Below are 13143 nucleotides of genomic sequence, written 5' to 3' on the forward strand. Positions count from 1 at the left end.
AGATTAGTACAAATAACTGATCTTTGGTCATCACTACAGAAGTAGAAAGAAAAGCAAGAATCAACCCTCCCCCAACACACCCCCCCCCCACTCGCGTAGGCAGGAAAACGTGGACCTCATTCTGCATATGATTTAATACTATCTAACCGAGGACTCACGCACCCATTCTTAATCGACATAGCGTGGACCTCACACACACACACCAGACCACTGACTATCCAACCGTGGCCCGTACTATACCCCCCATTGGTGGACCCGTTTTAAATGCATTTTTACGTTATTTGCGGCGTCCTGGTTATATCCAATAGACCAAGGACATCCACAGTCGGAGGGTGTCCTCATTTGTCAAGTGTGTATCTTTATGTAGGTCCTCGTTTGCCTGGCGACGTAAACACACACACGCCACCCACACCCCAATTGATGGCTGATATACTCTTTGTTTTCTGCAGGTTACTGCAGACATTACACATTTTTATGTTGGTTCTAATTATCAAAACAAAGGACTGTTATTGTTTATTTGATGATAAATTAGTACTTTGGGTTTTTTTTTTTTTTTTTTAATATTACCAACACTATGATGTATATGTACAAACTTGAGCACAACCACCCACTTATAACCTTAAGGGAAAAAATAAGTGTCTTACTCATGAAAATATTGTTTTGTATTTTGTCATTTTTGCAGGAACCTTGGATGTTGTGTTTGGTGAAATTGATCGCTAGAGTGTGACATCTGTGTGTGTACAAAGGACTCAATAGAAAATGTTTATTTCTTTGCTTTAAAATTGTTGAGAAATCCCCTTATCCAGCTAGAGCACACCACTGTGTTTTTAAGCATGCAGTCTTGAGGAGTATTTAATATAATATCAACTGCTATCTGGAGCAGGAATGGGAGAAGAGCTGATAACAATCAGTTAAAGTCTATAAATGAATTTATTAATCTCTCAAAGCTGAATTAATCTGCTTTCTTGAAATGTCGTGTGACATCATGTCCACTGTTGTTGTCACAAATTAAGTTTTGACAAGACTGTTCCATAGGGAATATATGATGTCACCTTCATAGTCATGGATCTGGCTCAGTCTCTTTCAGAATCTGGCTTTAATAAGCATGTTTTGAATTGTCACAGCAAGCTACTACAACATTGCACCAAATACTAATTGTTGCAGGGTTGTAGCTTCTTAGCCAGGTTGTGCTGTCACCATTACACAGTGATTTCACTGCTACCACCGAGTCTGTGAGATTAAAAAGAAACTTGTGTTTCATATTATGTACCATATAGTACCTATTAATTATTAACTCTGGTCACAGACCTCAACTAACTTAATAATGTTCATCTTCTCAAATCCATTACTATGTGGTACATAAACCTGTATACCAGGGATGTAGCTACAGTGGGCGGTGGTGGGCGCCAGTTTTGAAGCCCACCACTCAGCTGCAATTTTAGCACTGGAGCGCACCACTCAGAGGCCAAAATGGCACAATTTTATTGAATTAGTGAAGAATTAGGTCCATTTTGGCAAAAAATTGCCAAATATGCAAGATTTTCATTAAATGGCGCCCGGCACTAAAACTATCCTAGCTACAACCCTGCTGTACACTAACAATTGTAGATATCATACAAATTAATGATTGAAAGCAAAAAGTCATGAATGCTTTGATTATTCTGCATTTAGTACTTTCCTGCATTCAACTTATAAATGAAATTTTAATAACAATATATTAAATCCATGCAGGTCAATTGGCTTGAGGTTGTGTAGCCATACAGTCAGGACACTGGACCCCGCTATAAATATATGTGAGACTATTTCTTCAAATTCAGCAAGTTGTGGAAACTATACATTTGTTTGTGCTCAAGAATCGAAAGGTTTTGAATTCAGTATCAAAGTACACCATCACACTGATGTTTTTGTGGAGGCAGACCTCCACCTTATATCTGTGTATGTCTGTGACTTGTAGTTGGGTCTTGCACAATAGGCCTGGCAGGGAGAAGTATAATAAATAAGTATAGATCTGACTTGGGTGTTGTACAATGAGACCGGCATATTGTGCAATACTAGGTATGGTAGGGAGCACTATAATATAGATCTGAGGGATATTTTGTAATAAGCCTAACAGGCAGCCATTTGGATGTACATCAGTACAGGCTATCGCTGTCGTAGTGCACATTAGAATATGACCTTTGCTAGGTCAACTGGATCATGCTTTCTTTGTTACGAACCACTGATCGAAATGATCACAACACAAAGCCTATGGCATATCAAAATTCAGAACAGGTGTATGAGTCCAGGCTTGGAGCAGTAACCAATGGTTAATAACGTGCACTACGACAGCGAATTAAGAGCTAGCTGCTTTGTGCTGCCACTAATATATGTGACATGATCAAGGGGAATGAGTCACATGTCGACCCTGGTCAAAAATGAGTTTTACATATGTTTCTAAAGAGGATATTTAGAGCTTTCAGAAACTGAAAACCCCACGTTGATATGACTTTTCTTTGTGAAGTTACATCAATTTATCAATCGCTGAAAACAATATAAAACAAAAGAATTTGAATACTTTCTTTGTCAATATCTCAAAATCAATATTAGCGACATCCGACTCATTTCCCTTGATCGTGTCACATATTTGTTAAGACAAGTGACAACATGAGGCCAGTTCAAGCCCCTGGCTCGCATCCATCTTACGGTTATACAATGGAGTACAGTTGCAATAAACGTCTGGCTTGGGATATATTTCAATTAGAATTTTGGACTCCAGTTGTCCGGAGATATTTGCTGTGTGTTTGAGGGAAACATGGGTGTAAGATATCATATTGGACAAGGTGACTTTTTTGTACTTGCATGTTTTAATGTAAACTGTGTGATTTCATATGCACACTATGCTCGGGCATGCAGTTGTGTTTTTCACAACGGCTGTTATGACAGAATTTTATGGCTTGTGTGTAAGGCTCATCAACACAGTACATAATAAATTGTATCAAAAATTGAGGAAGCTAGTTCTAAAAGGGGTTTCATAGTGAAATAATGTTGTACATCTTTGTCATTTATCTCAAAATGCACTCCATATGATTTAACCTGCTTTAAGAACCAGCAGCCTCAAATTAGGCATGTGATGTACAAACTGACAAAGATATATGCAGTGTTGCCAAAACTTTTCAGCGTCAAGGCGCGGCGCATTGACTCGCCAGGCCGCTGTAAAGGATTCTCAAGTAGCCCAATTTTTCCGCTTCCCAAAAAAGCGCCCAATACTGGATATTTGGGCGGATTTACCCGAATTTAGAACGCAAAACATCCAATTGGACGGAAAAGCACTTGACTTTGAAACTTCCGGTACTTACTGGGAAGTTACTGACCGATCAATAAATGGTCACAAAACCCATTGTAATTTCAATTTGGAGCTTCAAAGACTCAAAACCTTATAAATCGGCTAAATTGAAAGGAAAATACATCAAATTAGTGCCGCGGCCTGAGACTGATAAAAGTAGCCCAATTTTAGACAAGTAGCGGCATGCTTTTTTGAGTAGCGGCAAGTGATCGCCAAGTAGCCCAATTGTAGCGCCTAAGGCGCTGGCGTTAGCATCACTGGATATATGTGACCCTCGGCACAACTGAGCCCGGATGTCGCCAGTGCCACTATTGAGATATGCTCCATCGAACTTAACAATAAACAATAGGAAACAAAGGATTTATTGACTGTTTTATTGATTTTTCACTACTTAAATGTCAAGTACTATAGACATGATATACATCATTTTAAAGCTAATTTCAAGCAGAATATTTTGGTTGAATATCTCAAAAATGATGATTGGCGACTTCAGGGTTCAGTTGTGCCGAGGGGTCACATATTTAGGTTTTAGCATCAGTTAAATGTTAGGACTCATAGAGTACCCTATTTGATCTGTTTTAATTTGCAATGTCAGCAATTTGGATCACAATCCTTGTTGATATATAGCAAGCAGGATTCCACAAATAGAAACTTGTCCAGTAATGAGTGAGTATATTGATCCAAATAAAACAGGTATTTCATCAGATACAATCATCATGTTTTTGTGTCAGTTTGTAGAGTGCGTTTTGTTACTGTGTATCTCAATGATAAACAATTATAGACTGGTTCTACTATGGAAAAATCACGTTCCTACTGTCTGTTCAATTAGCTTAGATTCTTGTATTTTTAAGATATTTGAAAAAATAAACAAATGTGGTCAAAGACATCAAAGAAAAGTGTTAGCACACCCTTAGACCCAATGTGATTTATACTTTTCAAATTCTGAAGTTCAATTTGAAACCCCATTTCTTTTCAATTTTGCCTCATTTTAGGCAGTTACCTGGGTCCACCAAAAGGGTTCGTGACCTTTTCACAAATCGAGTGGGACGGTCCATTCTGAACTTAGGGAGGGCAAAGACCCTATCGAATTAAAAAGAAAATTCTGTCCACCAAGTGGCCTCCACAGGGAATTTGCATGATAATACAATAAAAGGTTTTTTTTTAAAAAGGTGATAGGAATGAATGGTTGTGGAAAGCGACCTGTCCCTCTGACAATTAGATCTGTCTTTTCAATTGTTATACCGTTCCGGTTATTGAATAGTGTGTATAGGTGATAGACAGTGCACGACCGGAGGTTACTGTTCTGAACCCAGGCTACTTTGTGTACACTACATAACAATACGCGTACTGTACCAAATAAAGCATAGTATCAACACGTCCGGCAATAGTTTTATAATAGGCCTAGGCCCCACACCCTCTTAGACATATCCACACAATCAATCAATCAATCAATTAATCAATCAATTAATTAATTCATTCATCTACACAAAGCAAGAGGGATATCATTTTTAAGTCGGCGTCAATAAAATTGCGATTCCCCTATTTCGGCAACAACAATTTTAAGACCCCACCACCACCGATACACCTTACCCCTAAACAGGCTAAAATTGTATTGAAATCAGTCTTTTTGAATAAAATAAACCCACTCTCTGTGGTCATCTTGTGACTGCCTACATTTTGGTCATCAAAAATATTATGACCCCCCTATTTTTCTTTCCAAAAGTTTATGACCCACCACCCCTCCCCGTATATTTGGGACCCCCTTCTGAAGAAAATGATAGCCCCCTAATGTTTCAAATATTGCTATTTTGCCGGACAATACTTCTTGATACGGATGGACGAATAAATACTATCTCAGCGCATCTAATTATTATAACTGGAACATTCGTCCCCCCCATTGCACTAAATGGATTGATTCAAAAAAGTTTATGGTACCCGACGTCCTACAGCTTTTTATAAAAATATCGCGGGAAAAGACCAAAATTGAAAAGAAATGGGGTTTCAAATTGTACTTTGGAATTTGAAAAGTATAAATCACGTTGGGTCTAGGGGTGTGCTAACACTTTTCTTTGATGGCTTTAACCACAATTTTGTATTTTTTCTAATATCTTAAAAATACAAGAATCTAAGCTAATTGAACAGACAGTGGCAGCATGTTTGTGTAAAAGTTGGCATCCAGCTTCCTTATGTTAATTTGGGTACGCTGAACTCGAATATGTTGTCTGCCAAGCAATATTATGAGACCGTGACCCTCAAAGAGATCCCCAAATGACCCCATAGGATTGCATAGGGTGCAAAAATTATTCCAATAACACGTTAAAACATGTCAAGTTATGCGTCTGGTCACACGGATCCCAGAAATGTAATGTTTGTGCGTGTACAACCTATCGTTAAGTGGTTACGGGGCATAAAAGGTCACAGGTTTTGTTTGCCTAGCTTAGAGGTTTCAGAAAAGAATTGTTAGCATTATCTGTGATGTCTAGTTATTATGTTACACAGCAAAGAGTCAAAAGATATATTGTAGAATTCCATAGGATTGAATGAAATTTGTATTTATTCATCATCTTCTGAACTTGCCATCGCAGATAGAAAAATGATTCTTTTCCTGAATCCCTTGAACTGGAGGAACAGTTTGCATCCATTTTTACAAAAATTGGAGCAAGTTTAATTACATTAAAGGCCCATTCAGTGATTTGCTCATCCGGACGATCGTAAAAATCATCAAAATTCAGATTTTGGTACCTTTGTAATTGGCATAGATGTGCTAACATAGCCTGCTAGTGGTTCGGTCGAAAGCCGTGTATTTTAAACAAAATAAAGCATTTACATGAATCTGGACTTTTGATACTGACAGTACAAAAAGTCCGACTCGAGATCGAAAGAAGCTTGCGTATTGTTTCTACTACTTATTACATCAGTAGCTACTATTTTAAACAAAATACACAATTTTAACTGTTTTTCATATTTGAATTGACCGTTAGTTTGCCTCGGTGACGTTTAATTGCTTATTTTTTTTTCTACTACAAAAATTAAGCGTCTGTTTTAAATCAATTTAGACTCTACTTCCCCGTGTTAGAAACACTGGACTAGGAAGTTTTCCAGTCGATTGGTGGCGCACTGTACGAAAAATCTCGATTTTCTCGAGTCGATCTGAGTTGAAGTAGAAAACCTTTCTAAAACTTCTGTTTTTTGACTAATTTGTCGATGTATTCAGGGAAAAGTGGTTTAATGAAATTCTGTAGACTTATTCTTTATTTCTAAGCAACTCTGACAAATTTCCATTTTTTTAATGTTCCTGTGAAATCACTGAAAGGGCCTCATTGTATAATAGGGGCAAATTGACTTTGGATTTGTTTAGCCTCATTATTTGGTAACTAGTATAGACATCCTATGCTTAAATATGTTACATTTTGTGATCCTTAGACCCAGACGAATAATTTGGCATGATTTTAGTGAATTTGGAGCATGTTTAATTTTTGCCCCCTGTATGAGCATGTAGGGGTTTTGGGGTCTTTTTTTAGGGATAGCTTGGCAGACAAAATATTTGAATTCAGCATACCCGAATTAATCAAAACAATTTGGTTGCCAGCTTTTACGAAAACTTGCCAGTGGCGTGCGCAGCACATTGAAAGTGGGGGTCCAGAATGTTCGGTTCCACCGAATGGAGTCTGATTAGGAGTGTAAGGTGCGGGCAAAATCAGTTATCCCCAAAATGACTGATTTCCCGAATGACCAACAAAAGTGGGGGGCCGTGTCCCCCCCCTTTGTGCACGCCACTGGAACTCAGGGGCGTAGCAAGCGGGGTGACAGGGTGGACGAAGTCCATGGGCCCCGAGGATTCAGGGGCCCCGAGCGAAAATTAAATAAGGGCTGATAATATAGAGCAGGGCCGGATTTACCATTGGGCCAGATGGGCCTGGGTCCAGGGCCCAAAAATTGCCTTATGCATCTTTCTTTTAACTCCGATAACAGCATGTTTTGTGGCCAAAATTGTAAAAATTTCCCCGCTTCGCGCACATTCAAGTATCAAAATTCATACTGTTCTGGGGCTAAAATAGTCTGAAATTTAATTTTTTCGCGTGCTTTGCGCGCACATGTCCTAGTAACATCGGAACAAAATATGTTAGTCCCGCTCTATATTATACGTAAACTAAAACTTGGCCACTGACTTGAGTGCACATGTCTTCCTCGGCACGTGAGTTCGGGGCTCCTGGCCCAGGGCCCCCAAATCCTGCCCTTGTTAAAAGGGCCCGTACTGCTCCTTGTCCATGGGCCCCTGATGCTCTTGCTACGCCCCTGCTGGAACTTGGTGCTTGATGCTTAAATAAGCACGTATTTCCAAAAAATAACCAGCCTATATTGATTACTGGATGAAATCTGATCCATTCAACTACATCAAAATGATTATATCCCACAAAATGTTAACATGTTCCTGATGAATGGGACACATAATTAAACTGTTAAGAAATTAAAGTCTGGTTGCAAAACCTACTTTTCCTGTAGACACTTGTTTTGGCATCTTGGGTCTTATTTTATGATAGATTTTGCATCACATGTATGCCAATTTTAAAAATAACTTCATTGGCCATGTCTCACCTCACCTCACCAGGCTGTGTTCGACCATTGTTGGACGTAGCCCTCTTCATGATTCTTCCACTGTTTTCTGTCTCTTGCATTTCTTGTCCATGTAGGTCCCATGTAGGCAGTAATGTCATCACGCCACCTCCTCTTCTGTCTTCCTCTTGATCTTTTCCCTGTTCTTGGTTGCCATTCTGTAAGCCGTTTAGTCCATCTGTTATCTTCCCTTCGTGCAAGGTGACCTGCCCATCTCCATTTCGCTTCTTTGAGTTTCACCATAATGTCTTTGACTTGAGTTTGACGTCTTATTTCAGTGTTCTTAATTTTATCCCTTAAGGTAATGTGAAGCATCTTCCTTTCCATTGCTCTTTGGGCTGTTTGTAATTTCTGTTCCAGGTACTTGGTTGTTGTCCATGTTTCTGCCCCATATGTCATTGTTGGCAATACACACTGGTTGAACATTCTACTTCTCAGATACATTGGTAACTTTTTATCACATAGAATGTCCTTGAATCTTCCAAAGCAACTCCAACCTGCCTTTATTCTGATCAAAGCTTCTTCCCTGGTGTTGTCCTCCATCTTCACTGTTTGGCGAGATATTTGTAACCATCCACCTTTTCGATAACATCGCCTTCAACTTCAATGACATCCTCTGACTGGTAGTTTGTCATATATTTTGTTTTGCCCTTGTGTATGTTCAGTCCAATCTTTTTACTTCCTTTATTCAGATCATTTAACTGGACCTCCATATCCTTTACTGATCTTGTCACCAAAGCTACATCATCTGCGAATTTCAGAGCTGTTAGCTTCTCGCCATCTATGTTGATCCCTCTCTCCTGTAGGTTCAGCTTTCTGAATATATCTTCCATTGCTGTAGTGAATATTTTGGGGGATATTGTGTCTCCCTGTCTCACACCACGCTGAATTTGGATTGTTTTTGAAACATCGTTTTCAATGTGGATTTTGGCTGTGGCATTTGTGTATATGTCCTCGAGAATTTGGACATAACCTTCATTGACTCCAACTTTACGTAGTGCTGTAAAGAGGTCTTTATGTTCCACTGAGTCAAAGGCCTTCTCATAGTCTATATATCCAATGCATAGCTTCAAATTATATTCATTTGCCTTCTCAATAAGTTGGTTGATGGCATGCAGATGGTCTACTGTTGAATATCCACTTCTGAAGCCTGCCTGTTCTCTTGGTTGGTTTTCATCAAGCACTCCTTTAATTCTGTTCTGTATTATCCTTGTGAAAATTTTGTAAACATGTGATAACAGGCTGATAGGTCTGTAGTTTTTGATGTCTGTTTTTTCACCTTTCTTGTAAAGGAGGATCCATTTTGCCTCTTTCCAGCAAACTGGTATCCTTTTTCATCCAGTATTTGGTTATAGAGTCCAACTAAATGTTGAGTAATCCCTCTCCTCCAATCTTGATTATATCACTAGTAATGTCATCTGTTCCTGGTGCTTTGCTGTCTTTCATCTCCTTTACCGCCATTTCCACTTCTTTTTGTGTTATACTTGGGATGGCTGATATGTCTGGTGATATTGTATTTGGTTTTGCCTCATTTGATTTGGAGCTATACAGGTCTTGATAAAAGTCTGCGCATACATTAAGTATCTCTTGCCTGTCATTTGTTAAGATACCATCTTTTTGTCTCATTTGGTGCATTCTTGATTTCTTCCGGTTCAGCTTTGCAATATGCTGAGGTCCTCTTCCACTTTTGAGAATGATTTCTATTTGTTCTTTTCTCCTCTTTCTGCTCCTCTGTCTACGTTTTTTCCTCACAGTTTTGACGAGCTCCCTGTATTCGCTCTTTTCAGGTATTGATTTGTCGATAATTTCTCTTAATTCTTTCCTCCTTCTGTCCAGGGCCTCAATCTCTTTGTCCTCCTCAGTTGTTTGCTTCCTCCTCTTCTCTTGTGGAGCTACTTCTGCTGCCACTTCCATCACAGTGCTGGATATAGTTTGGTATTTTTGGTCTAAATCCAACTCTTCAATGTCTAGTCCCTCAAAGCGATTGTTCAATTCCAACTGGAATTCTGACCTCTTCTCTCTTAGTCGTAGGATGTTAATCTTGCTTTTCTTTTCATTTCTGATAAATTTAAGCCTGGCTAGTCTTTTGCTGATATGAAGTTTAGCCCTCACCATTCTGTGATCACTTCCTATATCTACATTTGTGATAACTCCACAGTCCTGGATAATTCCCTTTTGGCTACTGAGAATAAAGTCTATTTGGTTTCTGGTGTGTCCATCGGGGCTTTCCCATGTCCAATAGCGGTTTTTATTTTTCTTGAAGAATGTGTTGCCTATAACCAGCTTATGCTGTGCTGCAAATTCCAGTAGCATTTCACCTTTTTTGGCCATGTCAGCACTGGGCAATTTGAGATTATGAGTATGAACACAAATCATAAACCCTCCTCCTGTTTTGAAAATGTTGACAAATTATTACAGTGAAAATGTTTCAACACAAAATCTGTCAACAAGAAATTCCTGGTCACACTAAATGCTTTTCTAGTCCCAAGCATACACCAGGCACAAAAAGAAACTCGTCAGTTATATTCATCCCTACTGTACAATAATTTGATAATTTTGGATTATTCTGAAATATACATTTTGTGAATTCGACTTTGCTTTCTCATTTGACACCCTGTTCGTGAAAAACAAACAAGAATTGACCAAGATGTCGCCTCCAAAGCCTCAAACCCCAAAATCAAAAGTTGCATTTTCAACGATTTTCAATGGGAAGCATACCGTTGTATCGCACACAAGCACCACAGGCCAATCAATAAATCACACAGTGTAACAGGCACAATTGAATCGTTAAAATTGCAACTTTTCATTTTGGGGTTTGAGAGTTTGGTGACGCATATCTTGGTCAATTCTTGCTCAATGTTCACGAACAGGGTGTCAAATGAGAAAGAAAAGTCCAATTAACAAAATGTATATTTCAGAATAATCCAAAATAATCAATTTATTGAACAGCAAGGATGAATATAACTGACGAGTTTCTTTTTGTGCCTGGTGTATATATTTACATTATAAAGACCTGGGGCCTGGACAATTTTGTGTAAGTAAGAATTATGCATTACCCAACCCAGCAAACACAAAACACAAAACGTTTTTGACAATTGTTTGCAAATGGTTGCCAGAAAATGTTTAAATGTTGGGTTATATAAAGGGTATAAAAAGTTTTCATAACATTTAAAAATACTTTTCATGACCTTTATATAACCCAAAATTTAATGTTATTAAAACGTTTTGACTACAACCAAAACCCAATATATAACCAGTTAAAAATGTTTTTAAAATGTTTTGTGTTTGCTGGGAAGGTCTGCAGTAGTTACAAATTAGATATGGCATTAATACATGCTTAAGGGGGTACTACACCCCTGCGCAGATGTGTGCTTATTTTTGCATTTTTCTTTCAAATTATAGCGCATTGGGGACAAGTAAGATATGTATATTATAGGGGCAAGGACTACAACTACTGCACTGGAAATTTTATTTCAGCACAGACAACAGATATGGAGTTACTGTCAAAAATGAGGGAAAACCAATATGTGACCAATAAATCAATAACTACTTGCTTCGAGTTGCTGAATTTTCAGTACAGTAGTTGCAGTCCTTGCCCCTATAATATACATATCTTACTTGTCACCAATGCGCTATAATTTTTGAGAAAAATGCAAAAATAGGCAAAAATTTGGCCAGGGGTGTAGTACCCCCTTAAGTAAAGATGGCTGCCAAACAAAAGTCGTAAGATTGGTTTAGGAAGCTAGCAATATTTATAGGACATCTTAAGGGGTCGGTCACCCACCTTTGCACAGTATTTTTGTGGGGCTTGAATACAAGGACTATCCTTCTCAGAGATGCCAGTCAGTGTTGTCAAAAAATCCTGAAATGGCAACAAATTTCCTGAAAAATGTACTTTGCCTATACATTTGTACAGGATCATCAGAGTAAAATTTCCTGAAATCAGGAAATTTCCTGAAGACTGGCAACACTGTCAGATATCAAATCATTTTGATTTTTTTTTAATTTGCGATATAATACAAATTTTATGGCAAATTATTAAAAATTGATATTTGTGATATGTGATGCGATCGAGCAAAATCAGTCGGAACTCGGAAATATCAAATTTTCAGTTTCTAATAGGATAGTAAAAAGCATTGCAAAACTTCATTTTGCAGAAAACCCCATTGAAATTGAACAACCAGTTCTAAAGATATGAGCAATTAAAGAGTTTCCAAAACAAGAGGAAACAAAAGGAAATATTGCCTTTGTTTGGCTATATCTCAAAATCAATATTTCCGAGTTCCGACTGATTTTGCTTGATCGCATCACATATTTAACAGTCCTCAAAGTAAACTTTGAATGATATATACTTGAAGTGTATGTATCTGGGAGATATATCGCGAATTTCAAAAAATCAAAAATATTTGATATTAGAAGAATATTCCTTGTATTTAAAATGCAATTTGATGTGTCTGATGTGCTCTCAAATATACTGTGCAAATGTGGCTATCCGAGTCCTTAAGGTTGGTCTGAACCCTGGAATTATGGAAACTTTCGGGCCTCATAACTTCTAAATTGTTGGTCTAAAGTATATAAAAGTATACATATTTAGAATGGCAAAGACTTGATAAGTTCATCTGAGAGGTCAAATTTGGGCCAAAATGGCACTTTTGGCCCAAAATCCTAAAATAATGGTTTTGGCCCACTTCTTTTTTGTGCACCGTAACAAAAAAATTCTTGAGCCAAAATTTTTTGAAACTAATTTTTAAAAACTAGATCAAAATATCTGGGACCCGTTTTTTCATTTTTTTGAATTTCGACTAACTTTGAGAAATTTGCGCCCAAAATGGTCAAAAAATGCTGATTTTTCAAAAAATCATAAAAAAGCCCGATTTTGGCACAAATTTCAAATATTTTTGGTGAAATTGGTCAAAATTCAAAAAATGAAAAACGGGTCCTAGATATTTTGATCTTGTTTTAAAAAAAAAAAAAAAAAAAAATTTTGGCCCAAGAATTTTTTTGTTACGGTGCACAAAAAGAAGTGGGCCAAAACCGTTATTTTGGGATTTTGGGCCAAAAGTGCCATTTTGGCCCAAATTTGACCTCACAGATGAACTTATCAAGTCTTTGCCATTCTAAATATGTATACTTTTATATACTTTAGACCAACAATTTCGAAGTTATGAGGCCCGAAAGCTTCCATAGTTCCAGGGTTCAGACCAACC

At 37.9% G+C, this 13143-nt stretch overlaps 2 protein-coding genes across 2 annotated transcripts in view; one reads left to right on the plus strand and one right to left on the minus strand.

Moving 5' to 3' along the window:
* Window positions 1-2613, plus strand: part of LOC140170028 (NADH dehydrogenase [ubiquinone] iron-sulfur protein 2, mitochondrial-like) — a 33793-nt gene extending 31180 nt beyond the window's left edge. The window contains exon 12 of the mRNA XM_072193343.1: window positions 683-2613. Within this exon, the coding sequence (XP_072049444.1) occupies window positions 683-720 (38 nt within the window). The 3' untranslated portion in view covers window positions 721-2613. The remainder of the gene's footprint in view (window positions 1-682) is intronic.
* A 6685-nt stretch (window positions 2614-9298) lies between these two features.
* LOC140169386 (uncharacterized) lies at window positions 9299-10267 on the minus strand. Its single transcript, XM_072192644.1, has one exon. The coding sequence runs from the start codon at window positions 10265-10267 to the stop codon at window positions 9299-9301; it is 969 nt and encodes a 322-aa protein (XP_072048745.1).
* Window positions 10268-13143: the final 2876 nt, after the last annotated feature.

The sequence above is a fragment of the Amphiura filiformis genome, chromosome 14, assembly GCF_039555335.1.
Source record: "Amphiura filiformis chromosome 14, Afil_fr2py, whole genome shotgun sequence".
Lineage (NCBI taxonomy): Eukaryota > Metazoa > Echinodermata > Ophiuroidea > Amphilepidida > Amphiuridae > Amphiura > Amphiura filiformis.